General features: G+C 42.2%; 1 protein-coding gene across 1 annotated transcript in view; it reads right to left on the bottom strand.

Annotated features, from left to right (window-relative positions):
* The window catches only part of PTPRJ (protein tyrosine phosphatase receptor type J), a gene marked incomplete at both ends in the record, with an annotated part of 71769 nt that overhangs the window by 3943 nt on the left and 51403 nt on the right, over positions 1-16423 (bottom strand). The window contains 12 exons of the mRNA XM_080618197.1: positions 117-207; positions 1418-1505; positions 2440-2481; positions 3542-3629; positions 4225-4343; positions 4462-4669; positions 9941-10075; positions 10326-10613; positions 12564-12830; positions 13739-14005; positions 14155-14421; positions 15564-15830. Of these exons, the coding sequence (XP_080474323.1) occupies positions 117-207; positions 1418-1505; positions 2440-2481; positions 3542-3629; positions 4225-4343; positions 4462-4669; positions 9941-10075; positions 10326-10613; positions 12564-12830; positions 13739-14005; positions 14155-14421; positions 15564-15830 (2127 nt within the window). The remainder of the gene's footprint in view (positions 1-116; positions 208-1417; positions 1506-2439; positions 2482-3541; positions 3630-4224; positions 4344-4461; positions 4670-9940; positions 10076-10325; positions 10614-12563; positions 12831-13738; positions 14006-14154; positions 14422-15563; positions 15831-16423) is intronic.

Raw genomic sequence — 16423 nt, 5'->3', positions numbered from 1 at the left:
ATTATTACAGGAAAGTTCTTTAAGTGAAAGCTCTTAGGGTTTGCTTATACTAACCCATGTTTTTCCATCTAAAATCTCAATCAGTAGCAGGTGTAAAACCAAAGAGAGTAACTCACATGGTAAGACATTGTTGTATCTATTTTTGCCCCTGTTCTCAGGAAGTTCAGCAGCAAATTTGGGCTGATGAACACCAGCAGACTTGAGTTCCTACAATGAAAGGAGGATTTATGAGCCCCTGCATCCTGGTTTAGGAATTATACACAAACACTTGACTGAAAGACAAATACCCCAAACACTCTCAGCCTTTGCTGTAAAAGCATGCATGGTAAATCGGATAAATGATGATAAAAATCATCCTTTTACAGAGTGGAAGAGCAACAGTGGCAAACAGATAGACAAGGGATTAATACAGAATATAGGAATAGTAGCATGTTTGAAACCCAGAGATGGGCTTTAAAAAGCCCAGAAACAATTTTGCAGAAATACAGGACACTAACATCAAGGGCACTCTCATTCTGACCCCAAGGCAGGGGACTACTTCACATAAGCCTTGCAAACATTACAGGGAGAAAGGGATCAAGTACGCCAGGAAAGGACTGCAGGAAGCAAAATGTGAGAGGAAGGCAAGGTGGAGCACCAGCCTGCAAAGCAAAATCAAAGGGACAGAATTTGATCTGGAAAGAAGTCGTCAATTAATAGCTTCAAGGAGATGGGGAAAAAACAAAACAAAAAACCCCCCAAACCCTGCACCCCGCCCCCCCCCCCAAAAAAAAACCAACACCACAAAAGACCCACAGAACAACAAAAAAAACCACACACACACAAAAAGATTCTTTAACAGCAGACATGACAACACGGAATCCTTACTGACAATCAGTTCCTGTCTTTTATGCCTGAGCTTTAGCACATTTCACAGAAAAACATCTATGGTCACTAAGCAAATCATAATTGCTGTTTCTCTAACTGCTCCTTCGAGCTATTCCACAGGTGTGGTTTGCAAATCACACCTACACTCTAAAGAAGTCAATGACATTAGCAAGAGACCTGTCTTGCCGTGTAGAAAATAAAAACAAGATTAAAAAATAACAAAGTGCAGAGAAGTGAAATAGCTTTCCCTAGGCTGTATTGTGTGACTAGGGAAAGGGCTCAGGAGATCCTGTCTATGGCGAGAGCTCAAACCAGCAGGCCATGCTGTAAGCTCACAGGTAGAGATAATAGTTCAGGATGTGAAGTATTTGTCATGCACTTCAACTAAATCTAGAGCTGAATCAGGGAAGGCTGTACATACATCTAAATAATCTCTGTAATAAAGGTCCCTTCTCTTCCCTTCAGTAAGCCTCACGTATGCTTCGTAAGAAAACTGAGTTGCCTTTCCAAAAATATGTGTTGTGAAGTGCTTTCTACTGACGGCATATACCTCATACTCTTCAGCAAAACCACAGTTGGAGTCAGCTTGCTGCTTCTTAAAGTAGGATTCAAAGTTCTCCACTTTAATCAGCTTTGATCTAAAATGAGAAAATCCATGTAATTGGTAACTGGTACTAGGTAAATAAGCCATGAATTCGGTTAATGTGTTAGAAAGTGTGCTTTACTTACTTCTTGACTCTTCAGGGAAGGGTGGGGGGAAGAAAAAAAGGTTGATTAGACACATGCAGGTGTGGTTTTCACTATGTGAATCTAAGAATGAAAGCATGACTGTTAGAAGCAGCCACAAAACTGTGCGTTTAAAGGGAACAGGATATCAAGCATAGCATTTAACTGATCTGTTAAACCACGGAAAGAAAACACCATCCTTCAGGAGGATATCACAGCAGGTTTCAGTCAGCCGCTTCTGTACTCCCATCAAATTAGCCCTATTCCCTGCTGTATTTTATGTCAACTAGCAAAGTCTACACAGGTGGGACTTTATGAGATGCTCCAGCTATGCCTTTCCATCAGCACAAAAATTGAAGCAAGAAACCAATAATGTGATTTGACTGCACTGCCTGTGACTTCCAATATATTGTAGTTACCCTCCCACAGTCAGCTTTCACAATCTCAACATTATCTGAACGAATGGCTTGGCACAAAGTAATCATAAACCAAAGGAAAATTCAGGCCACGGTGCAGAATGTTGCCCTTTATCAACAATTTGAATTGTTCCTTCAGCATGTACAAAGCCTGCATTTCATTCAAACATCCTGTTTTTCAAAACTACATGGAGCATTTCTGCATCTAATGGTGATTCGTGAAGCAAGCACCCCAAGCTCTGTGGCAGCTCTAGAAGTCTCAATCAATATGATTATTTTTAGTCTGCAGGCTGGAGTCTTTAAATCCTATGAGAAATTAATACTGCAAAATTCCATATAAAACTATACAGAAAATGAGTATAAGGGTTCAGAGCAAGTTTTGCAAATATCACTTGAGCTCAGAAAACTGTGTGAAAGGACATGGACTTACTTAATTGGAGAAAAGGACACCTCGGTATTTCTTTTGTCTTTCCTATAAGGCAAAAGAAAACAACACAATAGGTTGACAGCAGAATTTAATGGAATGCAGATGAGATTCCTGATGACAGCTATTTCCTGTGCCTGTTCAGAACAATTTCTTTTAAAGCATCTCACTTGGAGGCAAACCTTACACCTGGAAGAGGACTAAAATACTTCATCTTTCCTCCAGGGATGTTATGCAATAGGACTGTTTCTTTCAGTTGGGACCAGAGTACAATACAGAGTACAGAACACAAAGCATAGTTTGGTGGAAGAGGTACATCTGAGGGATCTGCATCGCTAGCTAACATCTCAGGACAATTGCTACTAATCCCAGAATGTCTACATTAAGAGTTCAGTGGTGATGTGTCAGTGGCACTGAAGGTGGTAGCTGAATGAAAGTAAGTGCTCCCAGCTTCAAAGGAAGGAAGCTCTTGTCATTACTGTCCACAGTTATTAGACACACTTGTAAAAATAACAGCAGCTAATCAAAGAAACTAAGAAAACTGGACTAAGGGCCCTAGAGCTAACTCTTTAGAGAGGATGCACCACATGATCAGAAGCAGCAAACACCCTTTGTGGACTCAGGTCCTAGATTATTTGGAAAAGATTGGAGATTGAGACCCCAGCTCAAACCCTAGGCAACTCATCAGCTTTTGGATACTCCAGAATGGAAGTTTTATGTGACAGGCCATCAAGAAATTAACAAGTGTGATTAATGGACAATAAGACCAGCTAAGATATAATTATATATGCCTTTTAGCACAATAACTTGTTATGGTTCCTCACTTCTGACTGAATTACTTCATCAGCATAAATGAATTCAGAAGAGAAAAACAAAACAATCTTAACTCATTAGTTTGTAACTATGGGGTTGAACAAAGTCACTTAACTATTCTGATGCATCAGCTCTAATCTGTAACATACAAAAAAGATTTTTAACAAACGTATTTTAAAGCATGTCTTTAAAAATACATTCTGTATTTTAAACAGAGGCCTTCTCAAAAGAGAGATACAGAAGTGCAATACTGGTGCTCCTCATCACAACAAATACAGTATTGAACACATATTACCTTCTCCTTCTCCAGAATATGAAACCTCCTATAGTGACTACAGCCAATATAGCTAAAAGGCATCCAATAATGGCTCCAGCAATAACACCTGATAGGAAAGAACAAGTGTTACTCATTACTGATTTACCTTTTTGGAACTGATCTAACTCAATCAACATAATACAAGAGAACCTCACAAGTGAGAGAGTATACTCCACTCCACCAAGTGTCTTTTCTCTACTGTGTCCTTTGGCAATACCAGTATTGAAAGCTCGTAAAGAATAACAAACTAAGCATGATAAATTAATAAAGAATTGGGATCAAAGGACCGGTATTTCCATTCCAATGCATCTGCTTTTAATTTACCAGAACTGTTAGGACATCAGCTACTTTTTGCTACTTGTTTCTGTACCAAAGTCTCACTGTGGCATCCAATCCCTTTTAGCATGCCCTGAGTAGCACAGCTTTTGGTTATTTCCACAGTGGAAGTCATACATGGAAAAAAGAAGTCATTCACAGAACTAGCAAGGTGTGAATTTACAGAGTAAAGTCACTGTAAATTGTCACTGCAAAGCTGGACAGAAATAGTACATCAAAGAGAAACCAGCAGGTGGTTTGTTGTTATGAAACTCGCCATAACTAAGGAATCTCCACACAGTGGGCTTGTGCCAAGCTGCCAGTCCTATACTTGACATTAACTATACCTGGATCCTGCGGTAGCAAAACTGCCTCAGAACAGGGTGAAAATGATACATAACTATCTTCTGCCACAATGATGCCATCCATATTAAAGGTTATGTTAGTGAAACCTGCAACACTTGCCCTGTTGATAAGGGAGAAGAAATAAAAAAGTAGTACATTACATGGTTTTAACAACCTTAAGCAAGATCTGTCATTTTTTCTTAAGATACTTTTTAGATTTCAACTGCAAAAAAATTTACCTGTATGAACAAAGTGGAGTCAATGGTCCATTTTTGTAGCCACACGGTTTGTCTCCATTGCCTACATTAACAATGTTTGTACCATTTTGAGAAGGAACAGGTGATTTTGCCTGCTCTGTAGCTACAACGTATGTTACATAGGTGACTGTCATCTTCTTCTTGAAATCTTCATATGTATTGTTCAATTTGGACTTCAAAGACCCACAACCTTCAGGAAAAAACAAGGATATATGTTGTATACACCATCCACTGATTTTTTACCTATAGTCGCAGTGGTGAGATGGTCACATTCACCACAGTTATCATTACTCCATAAATGCTGCCTGAAATGAAAGGCTGAGTACAACAATCTTGAATCTCATCTACTGCAGTGCAACCTACTGAACTACCTCCCTACTCCCCAGCATTATTTGTTTTAATCTCCTTCCGATTTTATTTCTACCATACATAGTGGAGATTCTCTGTAAAGGTACATTAGTGGTCGATTCTGATGTCCCCCTGGACAGTCTTCACTAGGCAAGTAGTCATATCCACAGGCACTCTATCAACTATCATATGTAGAGAGTACGATGCAAACTGGTATTTGGCAATGTTGTGCTACCCAAACAGCATCAAAACTCATTCAGGGTGACACTAAACTCGTGCTGACCTATACTTCCTTGCTGTGTCTTATAGGAAGTCACACACTTAAACAGTAGGAGACCAAGGAGTTAAATTCTGCCTTTTCTTGACATAGACAAGCATTGGACAAAACCATGACCAGAAGTTTCACTTCCACAAGATTAGGAAGAATGGGCTGTCACAGTCAGTGACCAACAGGACACCACCTGCAGAAGAGCATCGCTTTACACTGTCTGTTGTTAGAAGATGAACCCTAGAAGCTTCATAGAATCGAAGAATGGTTGGTTTGTAAGGGACCTTAAAGATCTAGTTCCAACCCCCTGCCACAAGCAGAGACAACTTCCACTAGACCAGGTTTGCCAAAGCCCCATACAACCATCCTAACATGAGGTGGATTATACAGTTGAGGCATATACAACCTAAGAGGTAATAAAGAAGCTCAAATTAGCAGTTGTCCAAGAACTCAAGAGCAAGCAAACTGATGTTAAGTATTCAAAGTATTGCAGGAGGAAGAAGCATCTTTCTCATTCGACTGAAGTTTGCATAAATTGTTCTCTGCTGACTGCCTTTAAGCTAAAAGCTCTTTCTAAAAGCAGATATAGTCTTGAATTCACCTTCAAAAAGAAGCCTTGAGGAGCTCTGAAAGATGGAAAAGCCCTAACAAGTTTTCTACAGTTGTGAAGACAAGGTTTGATCTGCCACCAATGAGCTGGTGGCTTACTGTCACCAGTAGCAAAGCTCTCACCAACTTGTAACTGTGCAGGAACAGGGTGCAAGACAGCTCTTCTAAAACACTAGATCGGTTATGTTGAAAGCAGCTGAGGTTGCAATTAATTTAGTTGCATAGAAATGGGTGTTCAGTACTATCTGAGATACATTATATGTCCGTCTGATCCCTATCTTCCATTTCAAATGGATGTACAACCCAGGTTATATCTGCAGGTGCTTGAGGGTATCTTGGATATCACCCTTGGGTATCTCAAACAGCCTTAGACACCATTGCTTACACAACTGAAGAAAGTCCCCTCTGTTTATCATAAACAAAATGATGTCTGTTTTAAAAGAGAGAAACACATCTCAAACATATTAATGCTATTTCAACACTATAAAGCTGAAGTGATGCTTGGCTGTAAGGATAGTTTTCTTCTCCTATCAAAGTATCACAGTATCACACAGCATGCTAGAGATTGGAGGGGACCTCAAAAGATCATCTAGTCCAATCCCCCTGCCAGAGCAGGAACACCTAGATGAGGTTACACAGGAATGTGTCCAGGCGGGTTTTGAATGTCTCCAGAGAAGGAGACTCCACAACCCCCCTGGGCAGCCTGTTCCAGTGTTCTGTCACCCTCACTGAGAAGAAGTTTCTTCTCAAGTTTAAGTGGAACCTCTTGTGTTCCAGTTTATACCCATTACCCTTTGTCCTATCATTGTTTGCCACTGAGAAGAGCCTGGCTCCATCCTCGTGACACTCCCCCTTTATATATTTATATACACTAATAAGGTCACCCCTCAGTCTCCTCTTCTCCAAACTATAGAGACCCAGCTCCCTCAGCCTTTCCTCATAAGGGAGATGCTCCACTCCCTTAATCATCTTAGTTGCCCTGCGCTGGACTCTCTCCAGCAGGTCCCTGTCCTTCTTGAACTGAGGGGCCCAGAACTGGACACAATATTCCAGATGCGGTCTCATCAGGGCAGAGTAGAGGCGAAGGAGGACCTCTCTCGACCTACTGACCACTCCCCTTCTAATACACCCCAGGATGCCATTGGCCTTCTTGGCCACCAGGGCACAGTGTTGGCTCATGGTCATCCTGCCGTCTACTAGGACCCCCAGGTCCCTCTCCCCTACACTGCTCTCTAACAGGTTGTTCCCCAACCTATATTGGAACCTGGGGTTGTTCCTGCCCAGATGCAGGACTCTACACTTTCCCTTGTTATATTTCATCAAGTTTCTCCCTGCCCAACTCTCCAGCCTGTCCAGGTCTCGCTGGATGGCAGCACAGCCTTCTGGCGTGTCAGCCACTCCTCCCAGCTTAGTGTCATCAGCAAACTTGCTGACAGTACACTCAATTCCCTCATCTAAATCGTTGATGAATATATTAAATAATACTGGTCCCAGTACTGACCCTTGAGGCACTCCACTAGATACAGGCCTCCAACTAGACTCCACCCCATAGACTTACAACTCTCTGGCTTCTGTCCTTCAGCCAGTTCACAGTCCACCTCACTACCTGATCATCCAGACCACACTTCCTCAGTTTAGCTATGAGGATGCTGTGGGAGACTGTGTCAAATGCTTTGCTGAAGTCAAGGTAGACCACGTCCACCGCTCTGCCATCATCCATCCACAATGTTATTTCCTCATAAAAGCCTATGAGGTTGGTCAAGCACGACTTCCCCTTGGTAAAGCTATGTTGACTGCCCCTCATAACCCTCTTATTCTTGATATGCCTTAAGATGGCACCAAGGATAAGGTGTTCCATCACTTTCCCAGGGATGGAGGTGAGGCTGACCGGTCTATAGTTACCCAGGTCCTCCTTCTTGCCCTTTTTGAAGACTGGAGTGACATTTGCTTTCCTCCAGTCCTCAGGCTCCTCTCCCGTTTCCCAAGACTTGGTAAAGATGATGGAGAGTGGTCCAGCAATGACTTCCGCCAGTTCCCTCAGCACCCGCAGGTGCATCCCATCTGGACCCATGGATTTACGGATGTCCAGATTGCTCAACTGGTCCCTAACCCATTCCTCATCGACTAAGGCAAACTGCTCCGTTGACCTGACTTCATCTGAGGTCTCAGGGGTACAAGGGCTCTTCAGGACTGCCTCTGGCAGAGTAGACAGAGACAAAGAAGGCATTCAGTAACTCTGCCATCTCTGTATCTTCTGTCACCAGGGCACCCATCCTGTTCATCAGTGGGCCTACAATTGCCTCTGGTGTTGGTTTTATCTGCCATGTATTTGAAAAAGCTCTTTCTGTTGTCCTTGACCCCTCTTGCCAGATTTAATTCTAAGGAGGCCTTAGCCATCCTAGCTGCCTTCCTACATCCTCTAGCAGCAGCCATATATTCCTCCTAAGTGGCCAGCCCCTCCTTCCATAACCTGTAAACTCTCCTCTTCCACTTGAGCTTACCCAGCAGTTCCCTATTTAGCCACGCAGGTCTCCTGGACCTCTTCCTTGACTTCCTATGTGTCGGGATGCTCAGCTCTTGAGCTCGGAATAAGCAATCCTTGAATGCCAACCAACTATCTTGGGCCCCTTTACCTTCAAGCAGCCTTGCCCATGGGATTTCCCCTAGCGATTGCTTGAAAAGGCCAAAGTTTGCCCTGCTAAAGTCCAGGGTTGCAATTCTACTTGCTATTGTACTGGTCCTACCACACAAGATCCTGAATTCCACCATCTCGTGGTCGCTGCAACCAAGGCAGCCCTCAACCTTTACTGCTTCGACCAGACCCTCCTTGTTAGTGAGGATGAGATCCAGCAGCGCTCCTCTCCTGGTTGGCTCATCCACCATTTGCATGAGGAAGTTATCATCCATACACTGGAGGAACCTCCTGGACTGTGGCTGGGTTGCTGAGTAGTCCTTCCAGCAAACATCAGGGAAGTTAAAATCCCCCACGACGACCACGGCCTGTGACTGTGAGGCCGCTCTCAGCTGCCTGTAGAAGGCCTCGTCAACTTCCTCACCCTGATCTGGTGGCCTGTAACAGACACCCACAACAGTATCGCCCCTGCCCGCCTGCCCCTTAATTCTCACCCACAGACTCTCAGACTCTATATTATAAATACAGGCAATCTTCCTTCCTTCTTTCTGTCAATCACATCTTGAAAACTTCGCAATCAAAACTATATAGAAGAATGCCCTGAATCTCATCATGACTTAAAAGGACTGGCTGAAACGTACAAGCAGAGCTGTTACTGCATACAAACTGAGAGTTAAATCAGCAACTCCTGGGCAGCTGAGTAGGCATGTGAAAACATGTGCACTGGTACACTACATATATATATGGGCATTTCTTGGATGTATCTTATATGGAAAACCACAGAAGTAAGATCCACAGTTTAACTGCTGCAAGGTGAATTTCCAGTGTTAAGACAAATGATAAGCATGAATGTCAAATCCTGCTTGGGGGAAACTATCTCTGTAAGCTGCTCTATTCCTCCAGTGCACTGGCAGAAATTAAATGAAGTTCAATTGGAACCTACACTGCAAAGGTGAGTTCCCTAACTTCATGATTTATCACTGGACATTCACCAATTAAATATGTATCTCTGTTCTGATGCTTTAAAGATATGAGTTTAATAAACCACCCTTTAGCTTTCGTGGTGTTCAACCTCCCATGGCATGTAATGCTGACAATGCTATTCAAGCTTTCCATCTGTACCCTATTTCCCTCAGTTAATAAAGCATTTTAAGTAAAATGAGAAGGAAAGCTCTCATTTTTTTTTTCCTTTAAAGATCTTATTGCAGATATCGTACAGCTGAAGAAGGTAGAGGGAAAACCATTCCACATTCCAAAGCTGCTTATATTAGCAGCTCTGAAAAATATTTTCTGAGGAAAAAGGGATACTATGCAATCTTGTGGCAGCAAATCAAAATGATAACAGCACAGTGGCAATACATATGAGACTTTTATACAAGGATAAGTCAGGGTGGAAAAGGTCGAGTGAAAACCGTAGCTTTCTGAAAACAAGGAGTGATCTGACTTCAAGCAAGCAAGGTGTTTGCCTTATGAGTTTTGAAAGGTGACTGAAAATAGTGAGTCAGATTTTCCTCTATCCATTTAACACCTGTTTAGCATTTAAAACATAATGCTTTCTGATAAATTATTTCACAAAACTACAAGATAACATCATAACATCTTACCTTGTTCTTCTGTTGTGATCATTACTGCATAGGCTTTTAATGGTCCATTCACTGACTCAAAGTCGGAGAATTCAACAGACAACGAGTTGTGACTGACTGCCTTGATTAAAGGAGCTTTGCTTGGAGCAGGTGGGTCTATAAACAGAAATATTTTTTAGTATCTGACTGGTAAAGAAGAGTTTTCTAAACAGTAAAATGCTGTAACACTGATGCTATTCATATAATGCATATTTATTGTGCATCACATTAGACTTTGCATGAACATTGTATTTTATGCATAATGTGTAGGATGATAGCGTACGGCATTCAAGTTTTCTGTTCTGCAATCATGAAGTCAACATTTTAGTCCTATGAATATTTTTAGTTCTCAAATTGCAATGCTTACCAGTAATGCTTGTATTACACGTTTTTTGCACTGGATCACTTTCAAAACTACTTGAAAGAGTTGCAATAGTAACAATATAGGTGCTGAAATAATCTAAAGATGGTGTTCTGAAGGTTTCTGCTGAGCCTTCTCCAATGCAGGATGGAGCCTGTTCTTCCTTTTCCCACGTATCATTAAATATTTTAATTTTGAAGCCAGAATTGTTACCAGGAGGACATTCCCACGTCAGCATTAGAGAAGACTCCTTGAGCACCGGTTCACACTGAAATGAATTCACTAAGGCAGGAGCTGTTAAAATACAAAAAAAAAACCCCAAAAAACACAAGAGGAGTAAGAAATCAAGTATTGTAGTAAACAGAAAAAGCTGTCTAAGCTCTGTGTATAAATGTTTATAAAACTTCAATATTCCTTTCCACTCTTAAAAAGATAAAGCTACTGCCTACAAGGACTTGTTACCCTATGAGGAAGGGAAGTATGTAGCACACTAAGTATATTGACCTCTTCTGTGCTCTCTAACTCCTCTGCAGACAGGTTTACTTAGAAAATTTAGGTTGAGTATCTGTCAAGATCAGCAAAGTTTTCAAAATACTGTTCAGTCACTGAACATAGCACTCAAAGAACATTTATAGAGTAGTATGTAAATTGACACTAGCTTACTGTATAATTATTAAAACTCTTAGGTGCCAACAAATACAACAAATATAAGCTCTGTGCATTAAGAGCAGAGGAGTAGCCATCCTTAAGAGCAGCAACTACAACATGTCAGTCTGAGAGCCTTATAGTACACTGTTAAAACTGCATCTTTATGACCAGATAGAAAAAGGTATTAAAAAAGTTAATGAAGCAGTAACACTGAGAAGAAAAGTTCCTCTAAACTAAACATCTTCTAAAACTTGGCCTTCAAGACCAAAACTCTTATAACTTCTACAATTGTAACACACAAATTTATTTCCTCTCTTGATGAAGAAGCATTTGGCACTTCCAAATACAGGGGTAAAAACGTCACAGATTTAATTATTTTGTTATTAAGAAAGGGTATTATTTTAAGAAACTAAGAAGCAGCATAACTGTGTACCAGAAGAAACTGATTCAGTTAAAAGACAAATGTGAGTGACCGGAACTTATTTCTACTGCATTTCATAAATATTTCTTTTCCTTCAGTAACACTGTCAGCTGCTTCTACAAATAAGGTGAAATTATAGAAGGTTCCAGGGTTTATGATTATAAACAGCTCTGGTGATCACAGAATCACAGAAGGGTAGTCCCAGCGGTGGGAGTCTGTGAACCTTGCCAAAGGGGACTGAACTTGAGCATCCTCTAATTTGGTTTTTGTTTTCTTCATTGGTATACGAAAACTGACATTACTTGAGGATGATGTTTTTCCTTCCATAATACTGGATGATACTGGATGTCTGGTTGCTAGAGAAGAAACTACAACTTTGGATGTCTGTCCTGTAGGAGTAGTGAGAAGAAGTATCATTTTATCAATGGGAAAAACTAGAGATCAGCACACTCCACATGGATATGAAAAATGGAGCTGGGCTCTGTGAAAGTCAAGATAAGACTTCATCAGCACTCACAAATACTTGCTGACAGAGACAGAAGCAGCAGAGGCACAGCCACACTTCCATGTTTTGGCCTGATGAAGCATTATGAGTATAATAAGTATATATAAGCAGAACTTTCACAGTACAAAGACACTCTTAACTTCATCCTGGGGCCCATCTGGAAACTGTCCTGAGGAGCTCTAGGACAGACTCATCAAGGAATCTGTCCCATATTCACCTCAGACAAAATGGGACAAAACAGAGGAAATTACACAGCGACTCATATTCACAGCAAGGGGCAACAACGGCCATAGTGCCCAGCATGAGGAACACAGGAGTACCTCAACCTTCTCCTCTCTGCTGCCAAGCTAAGCAGTGCAGTATTGTCAACACAGCAAAGTGCTGCCCAAAGACCAGCTCCAGCTCCAGGGCCCTCCAAAGGGGGACGTTACCAAGGCACAATGCTTTCTCTCTGGGAACACTTCAAATTAATATATATGGAGTGAAGGCAACAACCCCCCTCCAGAGCCCTCTTCCACACATTAACATTGCTGACTGTAGGCAGGCTGTGTGCAGCACTTCTGCCTGAAAAAATATTGTTATTTCAGCCCTCAGGCAGGAAGGCAAAGCCCTGTACTGCACAGCAAAATACAGACCAACAGGAACAGGGCTGCAAGAAACTGTGACTTACTTGTATACAGGCTTATGGATACTCCTTCTCCTTCTGTCTGATCATCAGCTGCTACTGCAAACACTGTGAAATTGTACATTGTTCCAGGGATTAACTCGGCAATTTCAGCTTCAGTGACACTGGATGTCAGGTTCATAATAGAGGTACCACTTACAACCTCTATCCTGTATGTGTAGGAGTTGGAAGCAGTGTCATTCACTGCCCATGATAAGTTGACAGAAGTCACACCAACATATTCTGCCTTGAGATCGAAAACTGGGCTGGGCTCTGTGAAACACAAGACAACAATTTGTTGACCTGCAAGAACATCTGCTCACATGCATAGACAGAAGAAACACAGGCACCACTACTTCACTCTCTTCTCTCACTGTTTTGAGTGCAGGAGCACCCCAACAACATCACCAGATGCTCCTGGAGGCTTCTGCACCAATGAGCAGCTACGAGAAAACTGAAAAGAACTCATTCTGACTTAGATCCGTCTCCCTTTGACACTCCAAAGCGGAAGCGCAGGTTGCAGTGCCAGCAAGTCCAGTATTTGGTTCAGTCATGTGGTCAGGAAAGGTACAAGGTTGCAGGGGAAGGTGTTACAAGCAGTTGGTGGTATATACATGCACAGAAAAGGGCTAAGAACACAACAGATATCACTGGAAAAGGAGTGGAAGTGATAACCAAAGCACCTTGCTCCTTCATCACCATTCATGTCCTGAGCTTCTGCTGCCTAAAGTTCACTTTCCTGCTGCAGCCCAATGGCAGCCACAGCCTCCAAAGCCCTCAAGCTCCCCCGGCAGAATAACCTTTCTCTGTGTGGGAGCCCTTCAAAAGAAGGGTCTGAGGCTCCCATCCTCCAAAAAGCAAAGGCAGCAGAACTGCCCACAAATTCCAGGCCAGGCAAGCAGGTTCTCAGGAAGTGTTCCTTCTTTGTGTCACAGGCCTTGGTGACCATCTTCAACAATCACTGTTTTTTGAGTGGAGGCTGTTTATTGTTTATTTTTATTTTTATTTTTTAAAAGACTATGTCTCATCCACACAAACAACTCTGCCTGCGGGCAGGCAAAGCATATCATCTCTGCCTACAACAGTATTAAATTTCAACCCTTGAGCAGGTAGGCATATCTCTGTGCTGCACAGCAAAATACAGTCCATTACAAACAGGGCTGCAAGAAACTGTGACTTACTTGTATACAGGCTTATGGATACTCCTTGTCCTTCTGTCTGACCATCAGCTGCAACTGCAAACACTGTGAAATTGTACATTGTTCCAGGGATTAACTCGGCAATTTCAGCTTCAGTGACACTGGATGTCAGGTTCATAATAGAGGCATCAATTACAACCTCTATCCTGTACGTGTAGGAGTTGGAAGCAGTGTCATTCACTGCCCATGATAAGTTGACAGAAGTCACACCAACATATTCTGCCTTGAGATCAAAAACTGGGTTGGGCTCTGTGAAACACAAGACAACAATTTGTCAACCTGCAAGAACATCTGCTCACATACATGGACAGAAGAAACACAGGCACCGCTACTTCACCCTCTTCACATCAGTAAAAGACAGTCCACCAGACATAAGGCTTCAAGAAACTGTGACTTACTCGTATACAGGCTTATGGATACTCCTTCTCCTTCTGTCTGACCATCAGCTGCAACTGCAAACACTGTGAAATTGTATATTGTCCCAGGGATTAATCTGGTAATTGCAGCTTCAGTGACATTGGATGTCAAGTTCATAACAGAGGTACCACTTACAACCTCTATCCTGTACACGTAGGAGTTGGAAGCAGTGTCATTCACTGTCCATGATAAGTTGACAGAAGTCACACCAACATATCCCTCCTTGAGATGAAGAACTGAGCTGGGCTCTGTGAAAGGCAATACAATAATCAGTGAAGATGGAGAAATTAAAAAAGATCAGCCACAGCCAAATGTCCCTATTGTACATAGAATAAGCATTATTTGTAGCAAAACAGTACTTCTACAGTATCAATGTCCATTTTCAGATATTCATGCTGGCAGATCTCCTGAAAGGCCACAAGAGTTCTGGGGTTATATTCTATTTTATTTCATTTCACATGCTAAAATTATTTGTTTCTACAGTGGGTTTCCAGAGAGAGAAACAGATTGAAACCAAGGAAAGAAGCAGAGTGAGGGTGATCTTGGTCTGTTAATTCAAAATTTTGCTTGTGAGTCTTAATCTGAGCCCTTCAGGCAGCCTCTCCTCAACATCAGCAGAAGAAAATGGGCTCCTTGAGCAGGTCCAACAGCTGACCCACCCTGAGGGGCTGTATCTGCAAGCTTGGTTCAGTATCAGCACTAGACAGACAAGACTCACTTCAGGCAGCTTAGACAAGCCCATCTACTAAGCAGCAGCTTCACGACACACTGCTTCTATTTGCTCTGTAGAGATGTTGCCTATTCCCCTTCCACTTCTGAGCTAGATACAAAAGAAAGATCTTCTTCTCTCATCTGTTCCCCTCTGATCTGGGAAAAAGGTGCCACAGCACAAAGCCAACAAAAATGGCACCACATTCGATGTTGTGTCCCTATACACTATCATAGGCCACAGGAGCCCCAAGAGAGGGACTTTGCAATGAGCTCAAACATATTTTCAAGAACAAGAAGCCCCTGTGACCATAGCCAGAACCCTGCATGCCATGTCATTTGGTATGAGCTGAGATAACCTGCTCCCAGAAATATTGTAGGGTGCCTATTCAGCACTCAAGTCTAGAAAAAGTCATGTGGCAGCAGCTGGATATTATATAGTCTAGAGCAGTGAAGCTGATGAAATAACTGCTTCAAAGGCAACACATGCACACACAGTGACACATACAATCTCAGTCCTTTTCCCTTTAACCAAAGGCCACTTGCATTCATGCCCACAGGAACCTAGTACAGAGCAACATCACAATGACAAACAGCACAGAGGTGGAAACCCAAAGTAAAAAAGCAGCACAATTCGGTACAAACTGCACATTCATGCAGTTGAGAAGGACTATTTCCTTACTTGTATACTGGATTATGGATGTTCCTTCTCCTGTCGTCTGACCATCAGCTGCTACTGCAAACACTGTGAAACTGTACATTGTCCCAGGGATTAACTCGGTAATTGCAGCTTTGGTGACACTGGATGTCAGGTTCATAACAGAAGTACCATTTACAACCTCTATCCTGTACGTGTAGGAGTTGGAAGCAGTGTCATTTACTGCCCATGATAAGTTGACAGAAGTCACACCAACATATTCTGCCTTGAGATCAAAAACTGGGTTGGGCTCTGTGAAACACAAGACAACAATTTGTTGACCTGCAAGAACATCTGCTCACATGCATGGACAGAAGAAACACAGGCACTGCTACTTTACTCTCTTCATATCACTTATTGTTCAGAGTGCAGGAGCACGCCAACATCACCACCAGATGCTCCTTGGAAGCTTCTGCACCAGTGGTGAGCTAAGAGAACACTGAAGAAAAGTCATTCTGAGTGGGATTAATCTTCCTTTGACTCTCCAAAGCAATAGCACAGGCCATCAGTTTGACAGGACTCCCAGGTTTTCCCTTAGGAATCTAGAGGTGAGCAAGAAAGGGCATTTCTGGCTGGTTGGGTTTAGTATTGTTGTTGTTGTGGGGCATTTATTGTTTTGGGACCAGGTGGTGGTGGTGTTAAACAGGGTTTGGTGTTCTTTAAAAACAAACAAACAAAACAACAACAATAAAATGGGGCTATGTTTCCTCAACACATTAACACCTCATTTTTAGTAGCCAGCCCAGGTAAGGTTTATATTGTATTTCATCTCTTGGGCAGGTAGGCAGGGCCCTGTGTTGCACAGCAAAATACAGTCCATTAGAAACAGGACTGCAAGAAACTGT

This window comes from Psittacula echo, assembly GCF_963264785.1.
Source record: "Psittacula echo genome assembly, chromosome: 5".
NCBI classification, from domain to species: Eukaryota; Metazoa; Chordata; class Aves; order Psittaciformes; family Psittacidae; genus Psittacula; species Psittacula echo.
The sequence above is the reverse complement of the archived record's forward strand: the minus strand, read 5'-3'. Positions and strand labels throughout refer to the sequence as shown.